The 14,472-nt window shown below is 42.9% G+C and overlaps 1 protein-coding gene across 13 annotated transcripts in view; it reads left to right on the forward strand.

Annotated features, from left to right (window-relative positions):
• Window positions 1–13,777, forward strand: part of BRCA1 (BRCA1 DNA repair associated) — a 66,877-nt gene extending 53,100 nt beyond the window's left edge. For 10 of the 13 annotated variants that reach the window (XM_025440434.3, XM_025440437.3, XM_025440430.3 and 7 more), the window contains 6 exons: window positions 185–225; window positions 2,757–2,855; window positions 8,533–8,587; window positions 10,623–10,696; window positions 11,050–11,110; window positions 12,528–13,777. In XM_025440434.3, the coding sequence (XP_025296219.1) occupies window positions 185–225; window positions 2,757–2,855; window positions 8,533–8,587; window positions 10,623–10,696; window positions 11,050–11,110; window positions 12,528–12,673 (476 nt within the window). In that variant the 3' untranslated portion in view covers window positions 12,674–13,777. Of the gene's footprint in view, window positions 1–184; window positions 226–2,756; window positions 2,856–8,532; window positions 8,588–10,468; window positions 10,697–11,049; window positions 11,111–12,527 lie in introns of those variants that run through there. The other 3 variants (XR_007412872.1, XR_003133640.3, XR_007412873.1) reach the window with 3 other exon arrangements.
• Window positions 13,778–14,472: the final 695 nt, after the last annotated feature.

Here is a 14,472-nt window from a genome sequence, read left to right on the forward strand (position 1 = left end):
AAATTAAGCCACCAAAGTGTCTCCAGAAGAAAATCTATTAGGGAGCTGTGGCTTTATAAAGAGAGGACCTCTACTCAGTAGTTTGCCCTGTGTGCTATTACATGAATCACTTCACCATCTACCTCCATGAAAAGAGCATGTTCCTCTGCCTTCGTGTGACCTGTCTTTTCTGTCATCTCTTTAGGGGTAACCCAGTCTATTAAAGAAAGAAAGATACTAGATGAGGTAGGTACTCAATGTTACAAACGAATCAGAAAGACTTGGTGCCATTGAGTCACAAAATCACTATAAACGCTTCTCTGCTTCCTTTTTTGTGCTGCTTTCCAAAGACTTTCCCCAAAGATGTGGATCATCAAGAATTACTCAGAGCAAGCCAGGAAATTCTGTGTTCTCACTCATTTGTTTAAGTTTCAGTGGAAACAATCCTTTCCTTGGAGGAAGGAAAAGGAACTTAGAAAGCAGAAAGAAAAGATTCATAAGCCTAAGAAACAGGCCCACCTAAATCTTACATGGGTAGACCTTTGCGGAAAACTGGTTGTCCACTGTCATTGAAGAAAAACCCTTCATATTAATAAGCAAGTGTATCTGCTTAAAAATCAGATGCCTTCAAAGAGATGTTACTCCTTATGATCCTGAGCACAGTGAGAGGTAAATAAGACAGTGTAGGAGAGGAATAATTTTAGAACAGAGCCATCTAAGAGCTGCCAGTAACAACAGATCAGGCAAAATAAAATTAGCAAAAGCAGTTTTAAACTATTATGCACTATTCAGCATATTCATGATTAATTAAATGACATTTTTGTTGGTTTTAACTTTGATTCAGTGACCTAATATGATACTATGTCCTGGGCTGCAGGAATAAACAGCAGTAAATAAGACTGATAGGTCCCTGCTCTGAGGGGATTCATATTCTATTGAGGGGAGACATAAAATAAAGATGCATCTAAAATACTAAATAAATAAGGGCATCTGGGTGGCTCAGTTGATTAAGCATCTGACTCTTGATCTCAGTTCAGATCGTGATCTCGGGATCATGAGTTCAAACTCCCATGTTGGGCTCCATGCTGGGTGTAGAGCCCACTTACAAGAAAAACAATTCTATGGAAGAAAAACTTTAAAAAAAAGAATGATAGTAACCAAATAATTAAAAATACATATATATTTACTGTGGAGAAATACACAGAACAACAGACTAGCAACTGACTGGACAGAGGTTGACCACCTAAGGAAACCAGGAAAGGCTTTCTGAAAAGCTTGAGCCGAGAGACCTAAAAAACAAAGAATTGGCCTGGAAAAATGTAGGGAACAAATGTTAACAACCAGAGGAACTGCAAGTATAAATGTCTTGAGGTAGGAATGAGTTTGGTTAATTTTTTTATTTTTTTAAAGATTTTATTTATTAATGAGAGAGAGAGAGAGGCAGAGACATAGGCAGAGGGAGAAGCAGGGACCCTAATGTAGGACTCCATCCTGGGACTCCAGGATCACGCCCTGGGCCAAAGGCAGGCGCCAAACTGCTGAACCACCCAGGGATCCCATGAGTTTGGTTTATTACAGAAAAATAAGCCAGTGTAACTGGAGAGTCATGATTGGTGAATTCTGTGTAGGGAGTGGAGGTTGGACCAGGGGTTGGAGAAGGTTGTGGACAAGGGAGTATGTGGTGGAAATCATGGAAAGGAATTAGAATTCTGTTTGTAGTATAATTGGCAGCATGGAGGTGATAAGAAGAGATTGGTTTGAGTTCTATTTGGAGATAGGACTGCTAAAGAGTTAAATTTGAAGGATAAGGTAAAGGGAGGTATTTGGAGGGGCTAAGGCTTAGGTCCTTGGTCTGAACAATGGAGTGGTTGTTAGTAAATCAGACCAGGAGGACATGGAGGAGGAGCATCCTGAAAGAGGGTAGAACGGGAGGCAGGAGCCAAGTCAAGAGCTCAGTTTTAGATGTGCAGATGTGGGGATTCCTATTAGACTTCAGGTAGGGAGCTTAAGTAGGCACGAGGGTACAATAATCAGGACAAGGAATTGGAGGGTCAGCTTCAAACATATTTTTAGCACTAGGCTCTTCTCACTCAAGTGGCTATGAAATGTTAAGTGTTCTTTGTTCTAATAACAGCCTATGGTGACATTCGTGACACTGTCTTCTGTACAATGGCCTTGCGGTCAGAATTGTTCCTAAGCGTTCTTCCCCAAAATTCTCCCCAAAGCTCTAACCTCCCCAATCTCATTCTTCTTTATTTCTTCATACTTAACCAAAAGAGTGATTTTGAAAAAGCACAACTTTCTTTAGTGTGTTAAATGTATGCTTTATCATTTTGGTCTCATTAACTGTAACTCTCTTCATGGAGATCTGAGAAGGCCTTGTTTCTTTAGATGGTAATACACAATTGGTTTAAGAGATCAAGAATTCTCCAGTTTCCTTTATAACAGCACAGCATTAGCAGTTTAATCTCAATGCTAAGTGAATGTTTTGAGAAGAGACAGATGTTGAAAATTAAAATACATTAAGTCTCAATGAGGTGAAAAGCCTATTGTTCATTTCTGCCCACAAAGATTTACTTCAGTGAATTAATTTCAGCAGCTGAGATACTGGTCATTTCATTCAGACCACCAAAAAGAATGATTTTTCAGGCAAGGGTGGGGTTGTCAAAATTTTGCCCACTAATACTGAATTCCTTAATAGAATGTATCTACTCTACTTCCTTTGAAGGAGGCTTTTCTTTCTCTGATTCCTGTGGTTTGCCTTGGGTTTCTTCCAGCATGATTTTGAAGTCAGAGGAGATGTTGTGAATGGAAGAAATCACCAGGGTCCGAAGCGAGCAAGAGAATCCCAGGACAGAGAATCCCAAGACAGAAAGGTAAAGCCCCACTCTGCTATGTTGACAAAACCCTATCCACCCCGCTGCATTCTAGTTCCCTTCATGGAGATGGTCTCATGCACTTGTAAGGGACATTGCATAATCAATGCTAGAGCACTAGCTGGGTGCCTCCATAAAGATTCTTATTCATTTATTTTTATTTTTTTCTAAGATTTTATTTATTTGAGAGACCAAGCCCAAGCAGGGGGAGGGGCAGAAGGAGATGGACAAGAAGACTCGACTGAGCAGCCTAACATGATGCTAAATTCCAGGACTCTGAGATCATGACCTGAGCCAAAAACAGACATTTAGCCGACTGAGCCACCCAGGCACCCCTTTTGAATTTTTTTTTAAAAGATTTATTTATTTGGAACAGAGAGTGAGCATGAGTGGGAGAGGGAGAGGGAGAATCTCAAGCCCATCTCCAGGCTCAATCCCACGACCCTGAAATCACAACCTGAGCCAAAACCAAGAGTCAGGTGCTTAACTGACTGAGCCACCCAGGCAATCCCTAGGTTCTTTTTAGTTCTTCTAGCCCAGCAAGGTAAATAAGTATTCTCTCCCCTTTATGAATGAGGGAACTTAGAGGTGTAGGGAAGCTATGTACTTTGGATTTCAGTCTGGGGTTCAAACCTCAGCTGATAAGTGGCAGAACTGGGATTTGAAATAGATGTTGGGGGGATCCCTGGGTGGCGCAGCGGTTTAGCGCCTGCCTTTGGCCCAGGGCACGATCCTGGAGACCCGGGATCGAATCCCACGTCGGGCTCCCGGTGCATGGAGCCTGCTTCTCCCTCTGCCTGTGTCTCTGCCTCTCTCTCTCTCTCTCTCTCTCTGTGTGACTATCATAAATAAATTAAAAAAAAATTAAAAAAAAAATGAAATAGATGTTGGGGATCCCTGAGTGGTTTAGCGGTTTAGCGCCTGCCTTTGGCCCAGGGCATGATCCTGGAGTCCCGGGATCAAGTCCCGCATCAGGCTCCTGGCACGGAGCCTGCTTCTCTCTCCTCCTGTGTCTCTGCCTCTCTCTCTATGTCTATCATAAATAATAAATAAATAAATATTTTTTAAAAAATGAAATAGATGTTAATTTAAGGCCTTTGCTTTTTCCACATCACTGTGATGTTTTTCTATAAAGTAGTATAGTCATTACCGTGAGGGGGATGTACACAGTGCTGTCTGTGGAAGCACAGAAGACAGTGATTGATAATCAACAGCTAACATCTTTATAATGTATATTGTATGCTAGGGTCTGCTCTAAACACATGATCATATTTTAACAATTGTACAGCAGCCCGGGGTGCCTGGGTGGCAAATTGGATGTGTCTGCCTTTGGCTCAGGTCATGATCTCAGGGTCCTGGGATTAAGCCTCATGAGGGGCTCCCCCACTCAGTGGGGAGTCTGCTTCTCCCTCTCCCCTCTGCACACTCCCTCCTTGTGCTCTCTCTCTCCAAAAAAATCTTTTTAGAAAAAAATTTTTTTAAGATTTTATTTATTTATTCCTGAGAGACACACACAGAGAGAGGCAGAAACCTAGGCAGAGAGAGAAGCAGGCTCCATGCAGGGAGCCTGACATGGGACTCGATCCTGGGACCCCAGGATCACGCCCTGGGCTGAAGGCAGTGCTAAACTGCTGAGTCACCCAGGCTACCCAAAAAAATCTTTTTTAAAAAAACAATTTTACAGAGGATCCTTGGATGGTTTAGCGGTTAAGCATCTGCCTTCGGCCCAGGGCATAATCCTGGAATCCCGGGATCGAGTCCCATGTCGGGCTCCCTGCATGGAGCCTGCTTCTCTCTCTGCCTATGTCTCTGCCTCTCTCTCTGTGTCTCTCATGAATAAATAAATAAAATCTTTAAAAAAAAAAAAACTTACAACAGCCCTATAAGGTATGTGTTATAATTACACCAATTTTGTTTTAAGATTTTTAAAATTTATTTGACAGAGAGAAAGCACAAGCGGGGTAGGGGGTGCAGAGGAAGAAGGAGAAGCAGACTCCCTGCTGAGCTTTGAGCCCAACATAGATCACGACGTGAAGTAAAGTCAGACAGTTAACCAACTAAGCCACCCAGGTGTTCCTAATTATACCTATTTTATAGATGAGAAAATGAAAGCTCAGAGAGGTTGAGTAAATTGCCCCAGCTCACACAGCTAGTTGGGAACCCATGACTAGTTGAACACATGTAGTCAGGCTCCAGAATCTGAGCTCTGAACAATACTATAGTTTCTTGGAGTGTTTGGCTCAGTCAGTGGAGCATGTAACTCTTGATATCAGGGTAGGTTTGAGCCTCATGTCAGGTGTAGAGATTACTTGAAATAAAAATCTTGGGATGCCTGGGGTGGCTCAGCAGTTGAGCAACTGCCTTTGTCTCAGGGCATGATCCCAGGATCTGGGATCGAGTCCCATATCAGGCTCCTTGCAGGGAGCCTGCTTCTCCCTCTGCCCATGTTTTTACTTCTCTCTCTCTGTGTCTCTCATGAATAAATAAATAAAATCTTTAAAAATAATAAATAAAAATCTTAACAAAACATTCTTAAGGGTGTCTGGTCGGCTCAGTCAGAAGAGCATGCAATTCTTTATCTTGGGGTTGTGAGTTAGAGCCCCCACACTTGGTGTAGAGATTAAATAAATAAATAAACTCTAATTAAAAAAAAATAGTACCATAGTTTCTTGACGACTGTAGTCTGAAAAAGTAGTCAATGTCTGACAACTTTACAAATGAAGGACTAGAGGCCCAGGAAGACTCAGTGATTTTTCCCAGGTCCTACTGTAGCAGGTGATTGAGCCAAAGTGATGCCGCTCTCAGGGAGAAGTCCAGGGAAGACTTCACACCTGCCTGTTGGGCCTGAATTGGCTGCTTTCTCAGGTCACTGAGTGCTTACATGCCTAGTCTGCATTTTCTCCTTTTTTAAATGTGCACCGCTGAGCATTTCAGAACAATCTCATACGGAGCATTGCCTGTCCCTGTATGGAACTTGAGCAAGAAAAAAAAAAAAAGAACTTGAGCAAAATCACCAGGAGAGGTGATTTTCTAGGGAAAATTGCTTTGGGAAAGCTCTGAATCTTGGGGTCAGCCCCACCCCCACCCTCTGCGCCTATCAAGTAACTTCCAGATGCCAAGGAAAGCTGCTGGCCCTTTTTCTGCTTCTGCCTTCACCCCAGGGGAGTTCTGTGTGAGCCAGCCATTTGTTTTTATTCCACTGTAAGCAAGGCAGAATTAGCACTAGATTCTGCCTCCTTCAAAGGAAATTTCAGTGTTTGGGTTTTTCCTGAATTTGGGGTGGCACTGATGGAAAGTGCCTGGTCAAAGTAATGACATGCTGAAGATACTAAATGTCATCATAGTATTTTCCTGCGAAAGAGAAATAAATGTATTTGTAGAGATGAACTTCAAATTCCTTATCTCATAACTAGACATCCTCATCAGTGAGTGTCAGTTCGGATATAAAAATTCCTAATCTTTTGTACTTTTCACAGCAGCATTTGGCTCCAGCCACCTGCCTGGGGAGAGCTTTTAGCATTATGAGCATCTAGGTCCTGTCAACAGGTTGGGGATGCAATTTATTCATACAGATACTAAGAATGGCATATATGGATGCTGTCACAACAAAAACAGACTTGTTCTGCTGTTCACTCTTATTCCTGTGACTGTAGTGGAGATGGGAGTAGGGAGACTCATTTCCTAAAAGGCTGTCGTGAGTTTTTAGCTACTAATTTTTCTGTACCTCGGTTTCTTTTATTTAAAAAGAAGTGAGTTCTAGGCCTAGGCAATTTTCTTTTTTGTGGAAGGGGAGAAAGAGGAACAAGAGAATGATGGTTACCCACCAGATGATATACATCCAGCCAACTGACACAACTTTACATTTCTTTTTAATGATACCCTAGTGGGGCAGTTGGGTGTTGCAGTCGGTTAAGCATCTGATTTTTGGTTTTGGCTCAAGTCGTGATCTATGGGTCTCATGAATCATGGGATTAAGCCTTACATGATTTTTGGTTTTGGCTCAAGTCGTGATCTTATGGGTCTCATGGATCATGGGATTAAGCTCTGAGCTCTGCACTCAGTAGGGAATCTGCTTGAAAGATTCTTTCCTTCTCCCTCTGCTCCTCCCTGCACCAGTACTCACATTCTCTCTCTTTTTCTCTAAAATAAATCTTTTAAAAAACAATAAAAAATAAATGATAACCTAGTGCTTGCCTAAGAACCTGTGTGAATGCATGTCTTAGAATCTGCCCATCATATGAGCCACATGAGGCTGTTTAATTCTAGATAACTAAAAAAAAAAAAATTCTAGATAACTAAATTAAGTAAAATATGCGAAGTTTAGTTCCTCACTCATCGTAACCACATTTCAGGAGCTTGGTAGCTAAATGTAATTTGTGGCCACCTTATTAACAAAAATATAGACCATTTCCATCATCACAGAAAGTTCTTTTTTTTTTTAAGTTTAGTTACTTATGTAAGTAATGTCTACATCTAATAAGGGGCTCAAACCCACGACCCTGAGATTGAGTCACATGCTCCACTGACTGAGCCAGCCAAATGCCCCCAGAAAGTTCTTTTGGATGGTGCTAGCAAGCACTTGTATGTAAGTAGAAGAGGTACCTTCAAGGTGCAGTATAATCTATGTCTCTTGGAAACCAGGCAGTCAGGTCAGCTCAGTGTGGAAAGGCAGAACCAGGCTTCACTTCTAGATTAGATTAACTTCTAGATACAAAACAAAACAGTTTAGGTTGCCTGAAGGAACAATGGCCATTTTTAGAGCAGTGTGAAGGTAGGAGCAGATGTTCAGAAGCCAATAGAAAGTCAGGAGAAAAAGAGCATGTAAAATCAACATAGACTTCTGTGCCAGTTAGGGTAATGGTTAGTATTGATGTACCAAATCTCTGGATAAACCAACTGCAACTAATAGCTTGAATTTCTTGCCATCCAAACTTTTTATTAAATATAAAGTAGGCTGGGACGCCTGGGTGGCTCAGTGGTTGAGCACCTGCCTTCAGCCCAGGGCCTGATCCTTGAGTCCTGGGATCAAGTCCCGCGTCCGGCTCCCTACATGAAGCCTGTTTCTCCCTCTGCCTATGTCTCTGCCTCTCCCTCTATGTCTCTCATGAATAAATAAATAAATTAAAAAAATATATATATATATATATAAAGAAGGCCCAGTTTTTATCTCAACAAGTCACCAGGAAGGAGCCTGGGCCTGATTGGTGGCAAAGTGGGATGCCCCACCTGTGAATAACAGGATCAACTGTTAGAGTGGATCAACTACATATACACACTTTATTTTTAAAAAAAGGCTTCAGGGCAGCCCCAGTGGCGTAGCGGTTTAGTGCCACCTGCAGCCTGGGGTGTGATCCTGGAGACCTGGGATCAAGTCCCATGTCGGGCTCCTTGGATAGAGACTGCTTCTCCCTCTGCCTGTGTCTCTGCCTCTCTCTCTCATTCTGTCTCTATGAATAAATAAATAAAATCTTAAAAAAAAAAAGGGCTTCTAAAATCTATCGATGTTCTGATATTAGACTCATTGTCTCTGGGAAGGAGCAGAAATTATCAGGTGGTAAATGAAAAAGAAAGTCCTTCATTTTGGAGAATCTTTATATTGTTTCTTATTAAATGCATCTTTTATAATGAGCATTTTTTTCTCTCATCCCTCTGTCCCTCTGTCCCACTCTTCTTCTAGATCTTCAGGGGCCTAGAAATCTGTTGCTATGGACCCTTTACCAACATGCCCACAGGTAAGAGACTGGGAGAAGTGCAGAGTCCAGCAGCAGACTTTCCCTTACATGGTGGAGTGTTACAGGAGAGACTGTCTTAAGAAGGTTCCTCAGATTGGTGAGGTGCTCTAGAGGTCATTCTGTTTCTCTACCATCTGCCAGACAAAACCACACCTAAACATTACCCTATATCAAAAAAACAGCCCTGTGCCCCTTCTCAAGAGCTAGAAGGCCATGAAAAGTTAGCTTCTAGGATGCTAGTGTTCTGTGCTCATGGGGTGGAGCTGACTTACTACCCTTTGGTTTAAGAAAAGAGAGAAATAATCAGGTAGGGAGAAGATACCTTTCAGATTTATAAATGTAAAGAAAGAATTCTGCTCTTCCTAAATCATCTTCATTTGATACTGAAAAATAAGCACAGTAGCTACATAAGCCCTGTGGGCCTGAGGCCCCACACAGGCCCAGAGCAGGCAGGGAAAGCCTCTTGATGAACATTTTCTTTTTTTTTTTTTTTCCCTTAAGATTTATTTATTTAGGGATCCCTGGGTGGCGCAGCGGTTTGGCGCCTGCCTTTGGCCCAGGGTGCGATCCTGGAGACCCGGGATCGAATCCCACATCGGGCTCCCCGTGCATGGAGCCTGCTTCTCCCTCTGTCTGTGTCTCTGCCTCTCTCTCTCTCTCTGTGAATAATGGCTGGCCTCAGGAGATTATTTAAAAAAAAAAAAAAAAAAAAAAAAAGATTGATTGATTGATTTATTTATTTATTTATTTATTTATTTATTTATGATAGAGAGAGAGAGAGAGAGAGGCAGAGACACAGGAGGAGGGAAAAGCAGGCTCCATGCAGGGAGCCCGATGTGGGACTCGATCCCGGGACTCCAGGATCGTGCCCTGGGCCGAAGGCAGGCAGTAAACCGCTAAGCCACCCAGGAATCCCTGATGAACATTTTCTAATTAACTTTGACATTGAATGTGATGTTATCTTTAGGAGTGCTATGGCGCTCAACTCTGGAATCATGTGGCCCTGAGGCCCTGGCATATGTATGGATTTGGTTTGTTCTTTTCAAAACAAAGTCTACCCACCTTTGCTTCTGTGCCCACTTCAGCCCCAGGGATCAGGTTCTCTTGCCCCTCAAAAGATGACCTTGGCATCTGGACGGGGACAGGTGAGTGGCAGCAAGAGAGCCTGGCAAAGTAATTTTGCTTCTGTCTTCTTTATTGGTTATTGATTGGATTTTTATGACTTTTCCAAGTGCCACTTGGGAATTTCTCAGTTTTTGTTTTTTTTTTTTTTTTCCTTTGGTGTAATGAAACCAGGTCTCTAGCAGGTATCATTTTGGAGATGAGTCAGTTGACCTCAGTTCACTTAAACAAACAGGAGCACCTCTGCAATCCCCAGAAATAGGCTGAGGAGAAAGAGCACCCAAAGAGGCCGAGAAGCCATTCTGCTGATTTTCCAGGCGCAAGTGGAATGTCTCTATAGTCCCTTTTGATTTCTATTCCCCCAAGTCTGTTGATTCCAGCTCAGCATGGAGCCCTTCCCCAGTGATGTGCAGAGTCTCTGTTCAGGATGATGTGTATTTTTTGACTGAATGAATTATCTTCCTATCTCTTGACATTTACAGTAATTACCTCCAAGTGTGGTGCCCTCAGTGGCCGTGATTATCAATTACCAACACAGAATTAGGCAGGGAGGGAGAGAAGGCAAGTGGATATTTTTTCACAGTATCATAGCCAGCAATTTAGCAAATTAAGGGATATTGGATCTTGGATTCTTTGCTTTCAAAGTGTTTTGAGAGACTGTCAAACCTTATCTACCAAGGGGCCTTGTGGGGACCAATAAATACCCAGAGTAGGTGGCATATCAGTGGCAAATTGACTTAAAATCCATACCTATTACAGATTCTAGTTCAAGCCTCTCTGTGTTTTGGAGCAAAGACGGAGACTCTCCTACTTAGAAGTCTTGCAGTAAGCCTTCGACCAGAGTGTGGGGTAGAGGGTCCAGGTCAAGTGTGTAGAGTACTGTGGTGATTTTAGGTCTCTCTGTGCTATTTAGATCAATTAGAGTGGATGGTGCACCTCTGTGGGGCTTCTGTGGTGAAGGAGCCTTCGTTATTCACCCTCAGCAAGGTAAGTGTTTGATGGTCTGTCAGAGGGGAACAACGCAGTATCTGTCCTGTGATTGAGCAAGGCTGGTATCCATCAATCCCTGTGAATGCTGCCTCAGAAGCCTCTCTTTGCCTGAGCCTTCTCTGATCATGTACTAGTGCTAGAAAACTCCCCTCTGTGGAGGATCAGTAAAGATTTGAGTTAAGTTATTTTGTTTATTAAGGGAAGGCTATCCCTCCGACCCTTCATTTTTGCCTTGTGCCCTGTGGTTGCACCTAAAGTAGTCTACCTCGCACCATCAAGAAATAGTGAAGTGACTGTTCCAGAAGTCCTGTTCTGATACCCTCGATGCTGTTTCCTTCCCGGGGATTCAGGGCACTCATCCAGTGGTAGTCGTGCAGCCGGACGCCTGGACAGAGGACAGTGGCTTCCATGGTAAGTCTTGGCTGTAAGCCTTTGTCCAGAGGAGCATGGGTGGCAAGGGCCCAGATTAATTATGCAGATAACTGTGGTGATTTTAAGTCTAAATGTCCTGTTTCAATCAATTGGAGTAGATGGTGTACCTGTATAGGGCTTCAGAGGGCCATGGGCATGTGCCTGTGAGAGATGGGGTCCTATGTGATGAGTTTAATTCACCACAGATCACCCAGTGTTTGATTAACACAGTTCTCCGGACCTTCTAGGTGTTCAGTGAATCTTTGAATGAATGAATGGCTAAAATGCCCTTCCGAAAATTCTTGTGGTGTGCACATTTTGTATTATAAAAGTAGTATTTGAGGGATACCTGGGTGGCTCAGTGGTTAAGCATCTACCTTGGGATGTGATCCTGGAGTCCTGGGATTGAGTCCCACATCGGGCTCCTTGCTTCTCTCTCTGCCTGTGTCTCAGCCTCTTTCTCTCTCTCACTCTCTCTCTCATGAATAAATAAATAAAATCTTAAAAAAAAAAGTAATACTTGAGCTATTTCCATTGGTGGGGGTTAAATATTAATTAATGTTCATCACCTAAATATAAATGAGCACAAATACGATGAAATAATCTCAGTAATACATTTAGAGATGGTGATGGTAAAATTCTTCCAGGCATGTGTGCATATACCTGTACATGCATATATTTTGCACAGATGTGATCATGCTCATCATACTGTTTTGCTTTCTCACTTAAGATGTTGCAAAATCATTAAATTGCAACGCTGTTTTGTGTTCTCTGGTGACTTTTTTTCCTTTTTATTTTTTTTAAGATTTTATTTATTTGACAGAACACAACCAGGAAGAGTGGGAGAGGGAGAAGCAGACTCAATGCTGATCAGGGAGCCCAATGTGAGATTCAGTCCTAGGACCCTGGGATCATGACCTGAGCTGAAGGCAGACCCTTAACCAACTGGGCGCACCCCTGCCCCTTTTTAAAAGATTTTATTTATTTTTATTTGAGAGAGAGCACGTGAGCAGAGGAGGGGCAGAGAGAGAGGGAGATAATCTCCAGCAGATTCCACACTGAGTGCAGAGCCTAACTCGAGAGTCTATCCCAGGACCCTGAGATCATGACTTGAGCCAAAACCAAGATTGGTCACTCAACCGACTGAGTCACCCCGTGCTCCTGGTGACTTTTCCATGAACAGATTGGAGCTCCTGTTACTAAAGTTGCCAGGGGATATAGGCTTTACCATCAGTCACTCCTCAGGCTTCTGAATTAGGTCCTATGTCCTGAAGCATTACTTAAGATCAACAGTGTTGCACCTACCTGAGGAACCCTATGAACTCACACAGCCAGGTCCCCAAAGTAGATTGACAAGAGTCTGGTGTGGGGAAAATGTTAAGTGACATTAATTTCTGCTTGTGTTCTCTGTCTCCAGCGATTGGGCAGATGTGTGAGGCACCTGTGGTGACCCGAGAGTGGGTACTGGACAGTGTAGCCCTCTACCAGTGCCAGGAGCTGGACACCTACCTGATCCCGCAGATTCCCAGAGCTGCTGCAGACTCCAGCCAGCCATGCGTGTAACATGTAGGGCCTGTCTCTGCAGGACCCCACACATGATCCTAAGAAGGAGCCTTTTTCCAGGCCCTGAGAGCTCCTTCCACAGTCCCAGTTACTGAATATTTTATGTACATCAGCCTGAGAAGAAATTCTGGCTATGCAAGTGTCCCTTAAAGATTTTCTGCTTCAAGTCTCCCTTTGAAATCTACCATGAGCACAAAATTGTGGTAATTTTTCACCTGAAAATAATTTAAAACCATATAAACCCCACCAATTGAGCAAGATGCTGATTCATTATTTATCAGCCCTATTTCTTGTCCTGGGGATGTTGGCTTAGAGCTGGAAGCACAGAATGGCTGGCCTCAGGAGAATATCTGGTTTCCCTAAGTTTGCTTCTCTAAAACCCCATGTTCATAAAGGCCAAGAGTCAGAGCCTTCTGTGGAAAGCAAGTGCTCGGGGAATCCGTGACGTGACTTAAAATCAGAACAGTCCATGGGCAGCTCTTAAATGTTGTAGTGGAGATGGGGGCGGGGGGGGGGGGGGCGGAGGCTTCCAGAGGCAGGTAAGAGATATCAATATGAACCCTAAGGGTTAGGGGACAGGGGAATCGTGCTGACCCTCACTCATCTCCAGAAGTCTGTGCTGTAGTCACTGGATTTCAAAAGAATTTCTTAGCACTGATGTGCTCTGAAATAGCAGAATCTTTTCAAGGACTGGTGTCCAAAGAAAGTCCTCTTAATTCCCCATTAGAAATAGATACAGTATTTATTGTTGCAGCTCTGATATGTCACCCATTCCTCTTGAAACATAAGATCTCTCATATGAATATTTCATGTCTGTAAAATGACGGATCCCACCAGGAAAGGAGCTATTGCTTTCCTTGAGGTAATTTTTTTTCTCTTTGCTTCCTATTGCTGAACTGTACAGCTTCATAAATAATTTTGTTTGCCGAAGGAAGAGCAAATGTTTTTCATCAACTCATTATCTGGGACTGTTTAGAACTGTTGGAAGGACTGGGTCTTCCTTAGTCCCCCAGCATGTGAGGGCAGTACAGATTTGATTTTACAAAATGTTTTGTAAATGTTGTACTATTCACTAGCAAATAAACTTGGTAGCAAACACTTCCACCAAGTGTGACTTCTTGAGGCTTACAGCTGCAGCCTTGCTCAGACCCTTTCACTGTTTCAGGTCTCATCTGCAAAATGGGGATAACAATAGTACCAACTCCAAGGATTAATTGAGGAGACCTCAGTACTACTGTATTTGCTATATAATAGCAAGGCAATACAATAACAAAATAGCTATTTATATTGCTGCCATAGCAAATTGTCACAAATCTAATGTCATCCACTTATTATCTCATAGTTCTGTAGGTCAGAAGGCCAAGTTGGCTCAACTGGTTTCTTTGTTTCAGGTTTCACAAGGCCAAAATCAAGGCAGCAGATTTATGTTCCTTTCCAAAGGCTCTGAGAATGAATCCGCTTCCAAGCTCATTTCATGTTGTTGGCCCGATTGTCCCTTGAGGTTGTGCAACTAAGAACCCCTGTTTCCTTACTAGTTGTTGGATAGAGGTCATCCTTAGCTTCTGCATTCCTAGGATCATGAACCCCTACCTACATCTTCAAAGCCAGCAAGCAACACTGGTCAAAGCTTTCTCATGTTTGGAGTCTCACTGCCGGATCTAGCTCTTGCCAGAGAAATTTCTGTTTTTAAGGGCTCAGGTAATTAAATTGTTCCCACCGGGTAATCCAGGGTGATCTCCCTATCTTAAGGTCCATAACCTGAATTGCAGCTGCAGAGCCCATTCACAACAGGACCTAGA

This window comes from Canis lupus, chromosome 9 (genome assembly GCF_003254725.2).
Source record: "Canis lupus dingo isolate Sandy chromosome 9, ASM325472v2, whole genome shotgun sequence".
Taxonomy (NCBI): domain Eukaryota; kingdom Metazoa; phylum Chordata; class Mammalia; order Carnivora; family Canidae; genus Canis; species Canis lupus.